Source organism: Cherax quadricarinatus, chromosome 3 (assembly GCF_038502225.1).
Source record: "Cherax quadricarinatus isolate ZL_2023a chromosome 3, ASM3850222v1, whole genome shotgun sequence".
Taxonomy (NCBI): domain Eukaryota; kingdom Metazoa; phylum Arthropoda; class Malacostraca; order Decapoda; family Parastacidae; genus Cherax; species Cherax quadricarinatus.
This window is the reverse complement of record NC_091294.1, coordinates 68,952,895-68,970,334: the sequence shown is the minus strand read 5'-3', so window position 1 is coordinate 68,970,334 and position 17,440 is coordinate 68,952,895. Positions and strand designations below refer to the sequence as shown.

General features: G+C 38.1%; 1 protein-coding gene across 5 annotated transcripts in view; it reads right to left on the bottom strand.

Moving 5' to 3' along the window:
• Positions 1-17,440, bottom strand: part of per (period circadian regulator) — a 172,905-nt gene that overhangs the window by 63,419 nt on the left and 92,046 nt on the right. For all 5 annotated transcript variants that reach the window (XM_070092108.1, XM_070092127.1, XM_070092122.1 and 2 more), the window contains exons 16-18: positions 11,283-11,508; positions 10,726-10,886; positions 4,133-4,344 (exon numbers count right to left, since the gene is read on the bottom strand). In XM_070092108.1, coding sequence (XP_069948209.1) covers positions 4,133-4,344; positions 10,726-10,886; positions 11,283-11,508 — 599 coding nt within the window. The remainder of the gene's footprint in view (positions 1-4,132; positions 4,345-10,725; positions 10,887-11,282; positions 11,509-17,440) is intronic.

Sequence of the window (17,440 nt, the reverse complement as noted above, 5' to 3'; positions counted from 1 at the left end):
TCTCTACATGTCCAAACCACCTCAACAACCCTTCCTCAGCCCTTTGGATAATAGTTATGGTAATGGCACACCTCCTCCTAATTTCCAAACTATAAATTCTCTGCATTATATTTACACCACACATTGCCCTCAGACATGACATTTCCACTGCCTCCAGCCTTCTCCTTGTTGCAACATTCACGACCCATGTTTCACACCCATATAAGAGTGTTGGTATAACTATACTCGTATATTCTCCTCTTTGCTTCCATGGAAAAAATTCTTTGTTTCCACAGACTCCTAAGTGCACCACTCACCTTTTTCTCCTCATCAGTTCTATGATTCACCTCATCCTTCATAGGCCCATCTGCTGACATGTCCACATTCACCTTCTCTATACTCTCTGTTTCCAATCTGATATCCAATTTTTTGTCCCCCAATTTTTTTGTTATCCTCATCACCTTAGTCTTTCCTATATTCACTTTTATCTTTCTTCTTTTACAGTAGACTGTCATTTAACATGGTAGTTGCGTTTCTGAAAATGCCGTTTTAGTTAAAATCATGTTAGACAAACTGAAGAACTTATGGGAAAAATAGGGTTACGTTCATGGGAGCCCGCAAAAAGCCAAACTTTTTTTAGCCCAACGGGTCTTACAAAAATAAATGTGAATGTGTAATTGTAGTTCATTGTTGTGATGCTTTATGTTGTTTTTACTGCTTAAGATTACAAACGTGACAGAAATAATAGTATTTCTTTGCTTAAATTGTGGGTGCTGGTGTTTGTAGATGATTGTGGAGAGTTATGCTGTGGCCCTACTGGGCTGAGGTGGATAGTAGAGGTTCTGGTACTGAAGTCGATGATTGTACAGGATTGTGCATATATTCTGTAATGGATTTCTTTTCTATTTTACCCAGCAGTACATTATACAACTGACTGTAAGGCATTAGCTGCTCTAGACACCATTTCAGTGAAAAAGTCTAACTTTAAGTCAGTCAGTAAATCAGTCAAGTCAGTAAGACAGTCAATAAGTCAGTCAAGTCAGTAAGTCAACCAAGTCAGTAAATCAGTCAAGTCAGCAAGTCAGCCAGTCAAGTCAGTAAGTCAAGTCAGTCAGTAAGTCAAGTTAGTAAGTCAGTCAGTAATATAGTCAATCAATAAGTCAGTCAGTTACTCATATAAGTCAGTAAATCAGTCAGTCAGTCAGGTCAGTCAAGTCAGTTAAGTCAGTCAAGTCAGTTAGTCAGTATGTCAGTCAGTCAAGTCAGTATGTCAGTCAGTCAAGTCAGTATGTCAGTAAGTCAAGTCAGTATGTCAGTCAGTCAAGTCAGTAAGTCAAGTCACTCAGTAAGTCATCACACAAACTCATATTTACCTCATTCTTTTTATGTGCACAAAGATATGCTTCATTATGGCCACTGGCTATCTCCTGCCTAATATCTCTATTTTCTTTGTTAATTCTAAGACTTAAATACTTAAGCCTTTTCTTGCCACTTTAGCAACACTTGTATGCCTACTGGGTGTCATGACTGCTTGGCATATTTAAGATATGGCAAGAAGATATAAACTCCTAGCAGAGGATGGTACGTATCCCACGTTCAACACGCTCAAAATTTTTTCTCCTCCTGCGAATCGTGTTAAGTTAATTTTACGAAGTGTTGCACAAAAATATGCCGCAATTCTTCAATCATGCTATAACCAAAATGTGCCAGACAAAACCATGTTAAATGACAGTTTACTGTACATACCCTACCAAACTCATTCACCAACATATGCAACTTCTCTTCAGAATCTCCCAAAAGCACAGTGTCATCAGTAAAGATTCTTTATCTTTTAACTCCAAATCTCTTGCAAACACCCGAGCACTCACTTCTCTTACAACCCCATCTGTAAATATACTGAACAACCGTGGTGATATCACACATCCTTGTCTAAGGCCTACTTTTACTGGGAAATAAACTCCCTCTCTCCTACATACTCTAATCTGGGAATCACTATCCTCGTAAAAACTCTTCACCGCTTTCAGTAACCTACCTCCTATTCCATACATCTGCAACATCTGCCACATTGCTCCCCCTATCCACCCTGTCATAAGCCTTTTCCAAATCCATAAATGCCACAAAAACCACTTTACAATTTTGTAAATACTGTTCACCTATATGTTTCACTGTAAACACTTGGTCCACACACCCACTACCTTTCCTAAAGCCTCCTTGTTCATCTGCTATCCTACTCTCTGTCTTTCTCTTAATTCTTTCAGTAATAAATCTACCATACACTTTAAAAGGTATACTCAACAGACTTATTCTCCTATATTTTTTGCACTCTCTTTTGTCCTCTTTGCTTTTATACAAAGGAACTATGCATGCTCTCTGCCAATCCCTGGGTACCTTATCCTCTTCCATACATTTATTAAATAAAAGCACCAACCACTCCAAAACTATATCCCCTCCTGCTTTTAACATTTCCATCTTTATCCCATCAATCCCAGCTGCCTTACCCCCTTTCATTCTACCCACTGCCTCACGAACTTCCCCCACATTTACAACTGGCTCTTCTTCACTCCTAGAATATGTTATTCTTCCTTGCTCTATACATGAAATCACAGTTTCCTTATTTTCATCAACGCAGGAGTTTACACTGTACCCTGTGGAGGCTGTGACAAGATTTACGTAGGTGAAACAGCAAGAAACCTCGACACTTGCCTCAATGAACACATTTACTCATGTAGGAACGATAACTTGAATAACGCCTGTGTACAACACCAAAATTCTACCAATCATCTCATGAAATTCAGAGACGCCCAATTAGTGATGAAAGAAACTAATTTCCGCAGACGCAAGTGCCTCGAATCAGCACTGATCGCTGTTTTGAATACAATTAAACAAAACAACGGCAGCTTCACCCTCTCTGAAGTCTTAGCAAGAATCCTCCTGAAAACAGTAAACCCTGCCATCACATAGTCTCTCCTGTTATACTACACAAAGCACATTACAGAGAGTGAACACTGAAACAACCTGCCTCTTTCCAGTCTATATTTGTCCAACCTATTTTTATGTTACCCAAGTAATAGCTTTTATATCCTTTTACTCATGTGCGAATTAATTGCTCTACCATATTGTATTACTACTACTACTACTACAACTTTTGTCACTACTACTACTACTACTACTACCACTAGTGAGCATCTAAATGGTACCTCACTAGTATTGCACCTCACTCTGAGCCTTTATATACCCTCTGTGTCCATGTATTGTTTGTAATGGCTTGATAAAGCTCCTGGAGAGCGAAACGTTGCCACAATAAAATGTCACATTAGTTGCACTTGTGTCCTTTTACTTTACATATTGTCGGTAATTCTACCAACTTTATTACAATATTTTTACCTGTCAAATCCATTTGTTCCCTAGGCTTCCTCAACCTGTTAATCTCACTCCAAAAGTTTTCTTATTTTCAACAAAATTTGTTGATAACATCTCGCCCACTCTCTCAATTGCTCTCTTTTTATGTTGTTTCACCACTCTCTTAACCTCTCTTTTTCTCTCCATATACTCTTCCCTCCTTGCATCACTTCTACTTTATAAAAACCTCTCATAAATATACTTTCAGTCTTAGCTACAAAGATTATTTACTCTCCAACTAATTACTCTTTAAATTCCTTCTGCTCACTGTATTTTGTGTTCCAACTAGCACATTAAACAATAAACTTTATTTCCTAGTTCTTACCACTGACACTTCCTTCCTTCATATTTTGCAGATGAAGGGCCTTTCATCTCAACATATAAATGACCTAGCTGCCAAGGTAAAAACTGTAGAATTATTGGGTATATAAAAAACAGGAGCTACCCATACATCAATACTCTTGCATCAGCACTGTCTGTCTGTCTTAAAGATATCCTGCATGAAACAAAATTTGCTTTATCAACGATGCTATTCTTGGCAAAAAACAATCTTCAGAAGAGTTATCATACAATACATAATAACTGTAATAACTAAGTACTCACCTTGATACTGTGGTGACTGCTGTGAGGCCATGACAGGTGTAGGCCTAGTTATAGTGAGAGATGCGGTACCCACCTTGATACTGTGGTGACTGCTGTGAGGCCATGACAGGTGTGTGCCCTAGTACTACATAGTGAGAGATGAAGTACCCACCTTGAGGCTGTATAAAAGTTGACTGTTGTGTGGGCATGACAAGTGTGGGTCCAGGCACTCGAGTTATGTTCAGAGGATCAACAGGAGGCAGAGGGTTCACAGTAAATGCACTTGTTGGGAAGTAAAATCCTGGCACAATGCCTGGATATGAAGGAGAAGGTAAACTGCTGCCTCCCTGGCCACTGCTGTGTCCTGCACCTGCTCCACTCGGACTGTAACCAAACACAAATACTTTTATTTCTTTAGTTTAAAACAAATGCAAGTTGAAATACACATAATATTGGAACATGCAATGTGCTAACTGAACTTTCTCTCAAAACCTTGTGTATGAGTGACTGTACTCTCAAAATCTTGTGTATGAGTGACTGTATTCTCAAAACCTTGTGTATGAGTGACTACTCTCAAAAAATGTGTATAATTGACTGAACTCTCAAAACCTTGTGCATGAGCGACTGAACTCTCAAAACCTTGTGCATGAGTGACTGAACTCTCAAAACCTTGTGCATGAGCAACTGTACTCTCAAAACCTTGTATATGAGTGACTGTACTCTCAACTCTGTATACTACTGACATTATGGTATTCTCTAAACAAGACTGTTGTCAATGATCATTCAACATGCTGTTAATGTTTCCAGAGATCAACTTCTCTGTGGTAGTCACAAGCCTGGCCTTCTAAATTGGAAAATAAATATTACAGCACTGAGAACAACTACAAATCATGCAGGAAAGTACCATGTACATGTACATAAAAACTTGTAACATTCGCCTTCCATCTGTTATGTTCATAAAACAGAATGATCACCAATCCTGTCAGATTGTAAATCGTTTAACAGTTTTCCATTTTACACTTACATGACAGGACAGTAGTACATCCCTGATACTTGTAATATTATACACCATCATTTACTTGTTTTTTTTTTAACACACTGGCCGGCTCCCACTGAGGTAGGGTGACCCAACAAAGAAACACTTTCACCATCATTCACACTACCACAGATACGACAGTTTAGATGTCACTCTTAAACAGCAGATATCCCAAACCCTTCCTTCAGAGTGCAGGCACTGTACTTCCTACCTCCAGAACTCGAGTCTAGCTACCCAGTTTCCCTGAATCCCTTTACAAAATATGCATGATAATCTATGTAACTGTACTTGTGTATACCTGAATAAACTTACTTACTATATACTCAAAGGAAACACTAGCAAATTTCAATTAGGAATAGTTCACAACCATTTATCACACTGCTAACTTGACTTTGATGGGACTTATTTAAATAATAAAATGTTATTACTGAGAATAAGCTCCAATAAACAGAAAAAAGTTAATATAGTTAACACATCAAACCTGACAGCAATTTAACACAACATTTAGTGGTTGATGTGGTTCACCACTACTACTAGAACACCAGCCAGGGAACAATGTTTAGTGGTTGATGTAGTTCACCACTACTACTAGAACACCAGCCAGGGAACAATGTTTAGTGGTTGATGTGGTTCACCACTACTACTAGAACACCAGCCAGGGAACAATGTTTAGTGGTTGATGTAGTTCACCACTACTACTAGAACACCAGCCAGGGAACAATGCTTAGTAGATGATGTTCACCACTACTAGAACACCAGCCAGGGAACAATGTTTAGTAGATGATATTCACCACTACTAGAACACCGGCCAGGGAACAATGTTTAGTAGATGATGTTCACCACTACTAGAACACCGGCCAGGGAACAATGTTTAGTAGATGATGTTCACAGCCACTAGAACACCAGCCAGGGAACACAACAAACATTATAAATGTTAAAGACACAATAAACCTCAGGAAATCATTAGTTGCAATGTAGGTGATAGACAAAGCATCAAGACCTTAGTATTACAGTATAACCTAAATTTTTAAAAGGATGGATGGGTAAGCCAGTAGAATGCTTGAGTCAGATGACAAAAAGTGCCACTGGCAGGTCATCATGTGACTAAGACTTGCATCAGGACAGTGATGCTCAATATGGCTGATAAGTGTAAATCATCTGACTGAAGCCACATGACTGTAAAACCTTAATATTTACTGACTAGTAAAACAGTGTTATGATATAATACTGTGCTGACCTAACTTTAATATGTTTACCATGCTTTAAAAAGCTTCTTATATCCAAAGCCCACAAGACTGCCTGAAATGCCTTGGTATGATAGTGGGTTTCTTTGTTCCAATCAAATTATGAAATGTAAACACACATTGTAACCTCTGAAAGGAAATAAAATTTTAATTTTTTTATTTTAAGTACTACTGGGTCTGAAAAATAAAGATTTTGTTGCACAGTGTTACACCCTTTGTTTACAATTTAAGAAGGGTTATTTGATTAGTGTGTAATTATTATTATATAAATTAAATATTATAATAAGCGTGTATGCACCTGGAGAAGAGAGAAGTGTAGAGGAGAGAGAGAGATTTTGGGAAATGTTGAGTGAATGCGTGGGGAGTTTTGAATCAAGTGTGAGAGTAATGGTGGTTGGGGATTTTAATGCTAAAGTGGGTAAAAATGTTATGGAGGGAGTAGTAGGTAAATTTGGGGTGCCAGGGGTAAATGTAAATGGGGAGCCTTTAATTGAGCTATGTGTAGAAAGAAATTTGGTAATAAGTAATACATATTTTATGAAAAAGAGGATAAATAAATATACAAGGTATGATGTAGCACGTAATGAAAGTAGTTTATTAGATTATGTATTGGTGGATAAAAGGTTGATGGGTAGGCTCCAGGATGTACATGTTTATAGAGGGGCAACTGATATATCGGATCATTATTTAGTTGTAGCTACAGTTAGAGTAAGAGGTAGATGGGAAAAGAGGAAGGTGGCAACAACAAGTAAGAGGGAGGTGAAAGTGTATAAACTAAGGGAGGAGGAAGTTCGGGTGAGATATAAGCGACTATTGGCAGAAAGGTGGGCTAGTGCAAAGATGAGTAGTGGGGGGGTTGAAGAGGGTTGGAATAGTTTTAAAAATGCAGTATTAGAATGTGGGGCAGAAGTTTGTGGTTATAGGAGGGTGGGGGCAGGAGGAAAGAGGAGTGATTGGTGGAATGATGAAGTAAAGGGTGTGATAAAAGAGAAAAAGGTAGCTTATGAGAGGTTTTTACAAAGCAGAAGTGTTATAAGAAGAGCAGAGTATATGGAGAGTAAAAGAAAGGTAAAGAGAGTGGTGAGAGAGTGCAAAAGGAGAGCAGATGATAGAGTGGGAGAGGCACTGTCAAGAAATTTTAATGAAAATAAGAAAAAATTTTGGAGTGAGTTAAACAAGTTAAGAAAGCCTAGGGAAAATATGGATTTGTCAGTTAAAAACAGAGTAGGGGAGTTAGTAGATGGGGAGATGGAGGTATTGGGTAGATGGCGAGAATATTTTGAGGAACTTTTAAATGTTAAGGAAGAAACAGAGGCAATAATTTCATGCACTGGTCAGGGAGGTATACCATCTTTTAGGAGTGAAGAAGAGCAGAATGTAAGTGTGGGGGAGGTACGTGAGGCATTACGTAAAATGAAAGGGGGTAAAGCAGCTGGAACTGATGGGATCATGACAGAAATGTTAAAAGCAGGGGGGGATATAGTGTTGGAGTGGTTGGTACTTTTGTTTAATAAATGTATGAAAGAGGGGAAGGTACCTAGGGATTGGCAGAGAGCATGTATAGTCCCTTTATATAAAGGGAAAGGGGACAAAAGAGACTGTAAAAATTATAGAGGAATAAGCTTACTGAGTATACCAGGAAAAGTGTACGGTAGGGTTATAATTGAAAGAATTAGAGGTAAGACAGAATGTAGAATTGCGGATGAGCAAGGAGGTTTTAGAGTGGGTAGGGGATGTGTAGATCAGGTGTTTACATTGAAGCATATATGTGAACAGTATTTAGATAAAGATAGGGAAGTTTTTATTGCATTTATGGATTTAGAAAAGGCATATGATAGAGTGGATAGAGGAGCAATGTGGCAGATGTTGCAAGTATATGGAATAGGTGGTAAGTTATTAAATGCTGTAAAGAGTTTTTATGAGGATAGTGAGGCTCAGGTTAGGGTGTGTAGAAGAGAGGGAGACTACTTCCCGGTAAAAGTAGGTCTTAGACAGGGATGTGTAATGTCACCATGGTTGTTTAATATATTTATAGATGGGGTTGTAAAGGAAGTAAATGCTAGGGTGTTTGGGAGAGGGGTGGGATTAAATTATGGGGAATCAAATTCAAAATGGGAATTGACACAGTTACTTTTTGCTGATGATACTGTGCTTATGGGAGATTCTAAAGAAAAATTGCAAAGGTTAGTGGATGAGTTTGGGAATGTGTGTAAAGGTAGAAAGTTGAAAGTGAACATAGAAAAGAGTAAGGTGATGAGGGTGTCAAATGATTTAGATAAAGAAAAATTGGATATCAAATTGGGGAGGAGGAGTATGGAAGAAGTGAATGTTTTCAGATACTTGGGAGTTGACGTGTCGGCGGATGGATTTATGAAGGATGAGGTTAATCATAGAATTGATGAGGGAAAAAAGGTGAGTGGTGCGTTGAGGTATATGTGGAGTCAAAAAACGTTATCTATGGAGGCAAAGAAGGGAATGTATGAAAGTATAGTAGTACCAACACTCTTATATGGGTGTGAAGCTTGGGTGGTAAATGCAGCAGCGAGGAGACGGTTGGAGGCAGCGGAGATGTCCTGTTTAAGGGCAATGTGTGGTGTAAATATTATGCAGAAAATTCGGAGTGTGGAAATTAGGAGAAGGTGTGGAGTTAATAAAAGTATTAGTCAGAGGGCAGAAGAGGGGTTGTTGAGGTGGTTTGGTCATTTAGAGAGAATGGATCACAGTAGAATGACATGGAAAGCATATAAATCTATAGGGGAAGGAAGGCGGGGTAGGGGTCGTCCTCGAAAGGGTTGGAGAGAGGGGGTAAAGGAGGTTTTGTGGGTAAGGGGCTTGGACTTCCAGAAAGCGTGCGTGAGCGTGTTAGATAGGAGTGAATGGAGACGAATGGTACTTGGGACCTGACGATCTGTTGGAGTGTGAGCAGGGTAATATTTAGTGAAGGGATTCAGGGAAACCGGTTATTTTCATATAGTCGGACTTGAGTCCTGGAAATGGGAAGTACAATGCCTGCACTTTAAAGGAGGGGTTTGATATATTGGCAGTTTGGAGGGATATGTTGTGTATCTTTATATGTTTATGCTTCTAGACTGTTGTATTCTGAGCACCTCTGCAAAAACAGTGATAATGTGCGAGTGTGGTGAAAGTGTTGAATGATGATGAAAGTATTTTCTTTTTGGGGATTTTCTTTCTTTTTTGGGTCACCCTGCCTCGGTGGGAGACGGCCGACTTGTTGAAAAAAAAAAAAAAAAAAAAAAAAAAAAATTAAAAATAATTATTTGTAATTTTTATTCACACAAAAAATATAAGATTTACTGTTATTCCTTATTGCAATAATTGTATAAATATGTCAACCCATTCACGACTGCATATTGGAATGGACAGTGACATCATTTATTTACTCTGAAACAGCCAAGCAATGAACCATTTCTCCTAGGTTGAGCTCTATTTCAAGGTACTTTTTGTCCTGAAAGCAATCAAAATCATATCTATTTCTGTAATTTATCTTCCATTCTATCAAATGAGACCAAAAAAACGAGAATACAACCATAAAAACCATTCGAAATTACCACTAAGGGGTGGCTAATTGGTGAGAAGTGAACTCCATTATTTATGCTTAGATTTCTTTCATTTCTGGTGTACGTTAAGAAGCATCTTTCCATCATACATTGCCCAAGTTTCAATGAGATAGTCCAACAAACAAATGAGATACAATTCCCGAGATCAAGAGCAAGAGTCCCTCACCAGTGTCAAGGAACCTGCCTTGAGGTCTGCTCGCTTGTGGAAATTTTGCTTGGGTATGGAAGCAAAAAATCGACCCATCAACTGCTCATATTTGGAAAAACTCGCATTTGGACACACTTGCAAGTAGAGGTTCCACTGTATAGTGATTGTATACATATAAATGTATAAGAAAAGGTATACCTGAATTATTCATGTCCCACCTAGAAGTACAGGGCGTTTATCAATTATTTAATTTACTAAGTAACTCTATAAGCTTAGTATTATACTGAATAAAACCAGATAAAGCATTATAGAACTTATTTCCCTTATATATATATATATATATATATATATATATATATATATATATATATCTATATATATATATATATATAGATATATATCTATATATATATATATATATATATATATATATATATATATATATATATATATATATATATATATATATATATATATATATATATATATATATATATGAAAAGAATAAGAAGACCTGAGTTGGTCTTCACGTGTTGTTTTGTTACTAACGGGTATCCTCCCTGAAAAGAGAGACTCAAAACGTAACAAACAACTTGTGTTACCTTTGCAGTTATACTTAAAAGAATAAATCACATAAGGTAAAATAAAATAAGAGACTGAAATAGCCTGCATAACTCCTAAACAAATAAGGGAATAAAGAATTTAAAGCATCACAAAAACATGAAATCTTGAAACAAAAATTTAGTACAAAGACCTTACCCAGAGTTTGGAATGTGAAGGTTATTATCTGGCTGCATCCACACATTTGGTGGAGGCTTGAAGGAAGACGTTGTGTCCGCTGCAGATGGTGCAAGGTAAGGTTGCTTGTGTACACTTGCTTCGTGATCTAGAATACCACCTGATCGCTTAATGCCTCCACTCTTCATGCAAAAGAAAAAAAAATACAATTACACTACTGTCTCAGTCAAATAACAAAAAAAAGCACAATACCGTGACTGGAACAATACACAAATAACCCGCACGTAGAAGAGAGGAGCTTACAATGACATTTTGGCGTGACTTGGACCATTTACAAAGTCTTACTGACTTTGTAAATGGTACAAGTCAGACCAAAACATCATCGTAAGCTCCTCTCTTCTATGTGCGGGTTATTTGTGTACTGTGACAATCAAATTTATATTACCAGGCATAAATAAACATCAAATTTTTGCATCTTTGTATATACTCCATGTTCACACAGACAACATCCTGTGTATCTGCCCTACTTTTCAAAAGCCCTGATACAACTGAAGGAATGTAATACAAATGTTACTTACTTGATCACTGTGTCTCTTCAATGGTTTTCTCAATGACTTTATTTTGTACTTATCCTTGCAAGATTTGTCTCCAGCTCGCTGCTGCTGCATGAAGATTTTCTGCATGTCAGCATTGTGTTTAGAGAGCACTTCTTCAGTCAGCTGGGTATGGCAGTAAGAGTGACCGATGCTTGGGGTCCTGCTGTTCTCGCCACTCCCGCTCCCATTTCCAGTGCTCTCTGATTTTCTGATATTTATGAAAGACAAATCAAGGAACCATAAGGTTAGCATACTGTAATATATATATCATCAACATCCAATATCAGCCTTCAAACTTACTGCTCCTCACACTCACCAATAATGTGAGAAAATGAAAGCATGTCAACAAAAGTCCTTGATCAACCATGAAACACCACCACGAGAGAAGATATAAAAAAAAAATGCCTTACCTTAATGACACACTACATAGCCCCAAAATACACAGTACCCTGCTGAAAGCTAACCACACCAACCTAGTTTTCCATACTCCTCTAAGAACTACAAGACGTGAAATTAAGACACATGTGCAACATCTGGGTATCTTTATTGTAGACGTTTCGCCATCCAGTGGCTTTATCAATACAAATTCTAGGACATAACTTGAAGACAGAAGGACTATATACAGAAGATGAGGTAATCAGTCCCTCAACCTTGGAGTAGGTGCGAAGAGCCTTCATAATGTTACCTTGCTCACACTCCAACAGCACATCAAGTCCTAAAAATCATTTGTCTCCATTCATACCTATCTAACAGGCTCATGCATGCTTACTGAAGTCCAAGCCCCTTGTACACAAATCCTCCTTTACCCCCTCCCTCCAACCTTTCCTAGGCCAACACCTACCCTGCCTTCCCTCTCGAAGTCATTCTATTTTGTTCCATTCTCTCTACACATCCGAACCACCTCAACAACCCCTCCTCAGCCCTCTGGATAATAGTTTTGGTAATCCCGCACCTCCTCCTAATTTCCAAACTACGGATTCTCTGCATTATATTCACACCACACATTGCCCTTAGACATGACATTTCCACTGCCTCCAGCCTTCTCCTTGAGGAGATGTCATGTCTGAAGGCAATGTGTAGTGTGAATATAATGCACAGAATTCGTAGTTTGGAAGTTAGGAGGAGGTGTGGGATTACTAAAACTATTATCCAGAGGGTTGAAGAGGGGTTATTGTAAGTAAGTAAGTAAGTAAGTAAGTTTATTCAGGTATACACAAATACAGATACACAGAATTATCATACATAGCAGTATATGTATAGAGAACCTAGGATAACCCAAAAAAGTCAGACAGAGTGACTTATTTCCATTGAGGTGGTTTGGACATGTAGAGAAGTCGGAACAAAACAGATTGACTTCCAGAGTGTATCAGTCTGTAGTGGAGGGAAGGCGGGGTATGGTCAGCCTAGGAAAGGTTGGAGGGAGGGGGTAAAGGAAAACCTTTCCATATGCTAGTCAATTTGCAAAGAAATTCATGTGTAGAGGAGCTTTATCAGAGAACTTTGTGTATGCAGGGCAAGCTTTTATACTGATAGTGTAAAATTTTGAAGTTCATTGTGATAAAGCTTTACACAGCAAGAGTTTGAATGAAAGTTTTAAACAAGTGTAACTATTTCATTCCCAAAATCATAAACAGGTGCTTGCTTCATTCACAAGATAAACAAGTAACTGCTTCATTCACAAGATAAACAAGTAACTGCTTCATTCACAAGATAAACAAGTAACTGCTTCATTCACAAGATAAACAAGTAACTGCTTCATTCACAAGATAAACAAGTAACTGCTTCATTCATAAGATAAACAAGTAATTGCTTCATTCACAAGATAAACAAGTAACTGCTTCATTCATAAGATAAACAAGCAACTGCTTCTTTCACAAGATAAACAAGTAACTGCTTCATTCATAAGATAAACAAGCAACTGCTTCTTTCACAAGATAAACAAGTAACTGCTTCATTCACAAGATAAACAAGTAACTGCTTCTTTCACAAGATAAACAAGTAACTGCTTCATTCATAAGATAAACAAGTAACTGCTTCATTCACAAGATAAACAAGTAACTGCTTCATTCACAAGATAAACAAGTAACTGCTTCATTCATAAGATAAACAAGTAATTGCTTCATTCACAAGATAAACAAGTAACTGCTTCATTCATAAGATAAACAAGTAACTGCTTCTTTCACAAGATAAACAAGTAACTGCTTCATTCATAAGATAAACAAGTAACTGCTTCATTCACAAGATAAACAAGTAACTGCTTCATTCATAAGATAAACAAGTAACTGCTTCATTCATAAGATAAACAAGTAACTGCTTCATTCATAAGATAAACAAGTAACTGCTTCATTCACAAGATAAACAAGTAACTGCTTCATTCATAAGATAAACAAGTAACTGCTTCATTCACAAGATAAACAAGTAACTGCTGCTTGTAGCAAACGTAATTTGTGGTCAAAGACTTTTGTGATGGTGGTAGTGAGTTGTGATGGTGGTGGTAGTGAGTTGTGATGGTAGTGGTAGTGAGTTGTGATGGTGGTGGTAGTGAGTTGTGATGGTAGTGGTAGTGAGTTGTGATGGTGGTGGTAGTGAGTTGTGATGGTGGTGGTAGTGAGTTGTGATGGTGGTGGTAGTGAGCTGTGATGGTGGTGGTAGTGAGTTGTGATGGTGGTAGTGAGCTGTGATGGTGGTGGTAGTGAGCTGTGATGGTGGTGGTAGTGAGCTGTGATGGTGGTGGTAGTGAGTTGTGATGGTGGTGGTAGTGAGTTGTGATGGTGGTGGTAGTGAGTTGTGATGGTGGTGGTAGTGAGCTGTGATGGTGGTGGTAGTGAGTTGTGATGGTGGAGGTAGTGAGCTGTGATGGTGGTGGTAGTGAGCTGTGATGGTGGAGTTAGGGAGTTGTGATGGTGGTGGTAGTGAGCTGTGATGGTGGTAGTGAGTTGTGATGGTGATGGTAGTGAGTTGTGATGGTGGTGGTAGTGAGCTGTGATGGTGGTAGTAGTATACCTTGAGCATACCTGGAGAGAGTTCTGGGGATCAACACCCCCGTGGCCTGGTCTGTGACCAGGCCTCATGGTGGATCAGGGCCTGATCAACCAGGCTATCACTGCTGGCCACATACAATCCAACATACAAACCACAGCCCAGCTGGTCAGGTACTGACTTTAGGTGCCTGTCCACTGCCTGCTTGAAGACAGCCAGGGGTCTATTGGTAATTTATGCTGGGAGGCAGTTGAACAGTCTCGGGCCCCTGACACTTATTGTGTTGTCTCTTAACGTGCTAGTGACACCCCTGCTTTTCATTGGGGGGATGGTGCATCGTCTGCCAAGTCTTTTGCTTTCGTAGTGAGTGATTTTCGTGTGCAAGTTTGGTACTAGTCCCTCTAGGATTTTCCAAGTGTATATAATCATGTATCTCTAATTTATATAAGACAAAAGGTATATTCATATATTCAAGAATGCTTTTTGTGAAAACAATGATTCAAGATTCAGACTACACAACAAGACAGCTGTTAACAACTTTATAGCAGCTATGAATAACATTGGCTGGCAAAATGAGCTCAAAACATATGCAGATATGAATGAATGTATAAATAATTTTCTAAAAAAAGCCCATTACCTCTACAACAAACATTGCCCTAAAAAACTAAACAGATCACAGCAAAGAAACTGAATAGTCCCTGGCTAACACTCAGCATCCTCAAATTCATTAACACAAAGCACAAATATGAAAAACAGTACAGAATGGGTCCAATAACTAGAGACCAGTCTAAACATTACTCATCAGCTCTTACCAGCCTGATAAGATCTAAAAAACTGTATTATGAAAATAGATTACATAACATCAAAGGTGATATGAAAAAGACCTGGAAAACTCTATCTAAAATTCTTCAAACTGAAAAATTATCCAAAAACAAAACAATCAAATTAACAAAACCAGACAAACCCCTACTCACACCAACTGAAACAGCAAACAGACTCAATGTTTTCTTCTCCACCATAGCAAACAAAATACCAAGCTCAAACACCAGTCCATCAGAATACCTCATAGGTACCTACCCAAATGTGCTATTCCTAGCTCCAACCAACCCCACTGAAGTTATGCTCATCATAAACACCCTTAAAAACAAGGCAGGAGACATAAACAACTTGCCTGCTTTTATGTACAAAAAAGCTTCTCAAGTATTGTCACCAATTATTGCAACGCTCTTTAACAAATCCATTGAATCATCTACCTTCACAACAATCCTCATAATAGCGAAGGTCACTCTGATCCATAAAGAAGGTGACCAAGCTGACTTGAATAACTATAGACCAATATCTAACTTACCACTGCTCTCTAAAATCTTTGAAAAATTAATTCATGGATGTATCTGTTCCTACCTCGCCTCACACAACATATTAAACCCTTGTCTGTTTGGATTCAGGAATAATAAAAGCACAAATGACGCTATCATACACATGCTGGAACTAATATATACCGCACTTGAAAAGAAAGAAGTCCCGCTGGGCATTTTCATTGATTTATGTAAAGCTTTTGATACAGTCGACCATGAACTGCTGTACTCTAAATTAATGCACTATGGTATCAGAGACCACTCCCTCAACTACCTAAAGTCATACCTTAGTAGCAGAATTCAATATATGTATGCAAATGGTGCAAACTCTTCCACCCAACCAATCACAGTAGGAGTCCCACAAGGAATTGTCTTTGGACCACTCCTCTTTCTCATCTACATCAATGATCTACCGAATGCATCACAGCTACTCAAACCCATATTATTTGCAGATGACACTACATATGTCTTCTCCCATCCAAACCCAGTCATACTCGCCAACACTGTCAATGCCAAATTGCAGAAAATATCTGCCTGGATGATGACTAATAAACTTACCTTGAATATTGATAAAACCTATTTCATTCAGTTTGGAAACAAAGCTGCAAATGTTCCACTTAACATAACGCTAAATGGATCATCAGTCACAAGACTTGCAGAGGAAAAATTTCTAGATATCCACCTTGACAGTAGCCTTAAGTTCCAGACACCTATACAACAAATCACCAAGAAAATCTCTAAGACTCTAGGCATACTATCAAAGATAAGGTACTACATTCCACAATCAGCTCTCCTGGCACTGTACCATTCACTCATATACCTTTATCTCACATATGGAATTTGTCCATGGGGATCAACAACATTAAATCACCTAAGCAAAAAGGCAGCAGTCAGAATGATAACAAATTCCCACTCCTGCCAGCATACTCCACCAATTTTCAAAAGTCTAAATCTGCTCGCCATTAAGAACATCCATACTTATGCATGTGCCTACTACATACACAGAACAATACATGCAAATATAAACTTCTCCTCACCAACCTTAACAGGACACATGATCATAACACAAGACACAGATCTCTTTTTAATGTACCTAGTGTCCATATCACACTGTGTAAAAACTCTACGCACATAAAGGGCCCCAAAATATGGGATTCATTACCAGAAGATACATGTACTAAAGTAACACAGTCTGAAAATCAATTTAAGACTCTTCTCAAAAGCCACTTAATCACCCTAGACTAAATACTAAATATTCAGTACTCACATACTCAATATGTATTCCCACATCATAATTTCAACAACTACTTTTGAACCTTTTATCCATTGTTGACAGGAATATAACTGAATCATTGTTTTCACAAAAAGCATTTTTGAATATATGAATATATCTTTTGTCTTATATAAATTAAATTCACCTATAATTAATAATCTACTGTATAACTATGATTTAATTAATACTCTACTGTACAACTATGATATAATTCTTAGTGTTAAGTAGTCAGTAAGCCAATAATGTTAAGTCGGCCCATAATGCCTAGGCATAATAGAGGCTCTTTGCACTGCAACCCACTATTGTAAATACATAATCTCAATGTACTATTTGCAAAGACATAAATAAATAAATAAATAAATAAATAAATGTTCACCTGGAGTCTTGCAGTGTCTTCAATGGAGGACACTGTCATGCAAATTTGGGTGTCATCTGCAATGAAAGACATGGTGCTTTGGCTTCTATCCTTGTCTATATCCGATATGAGGATGAGGAACAAGATGGGAGCAAGTACTGTGCCTTGTGGAACAGAG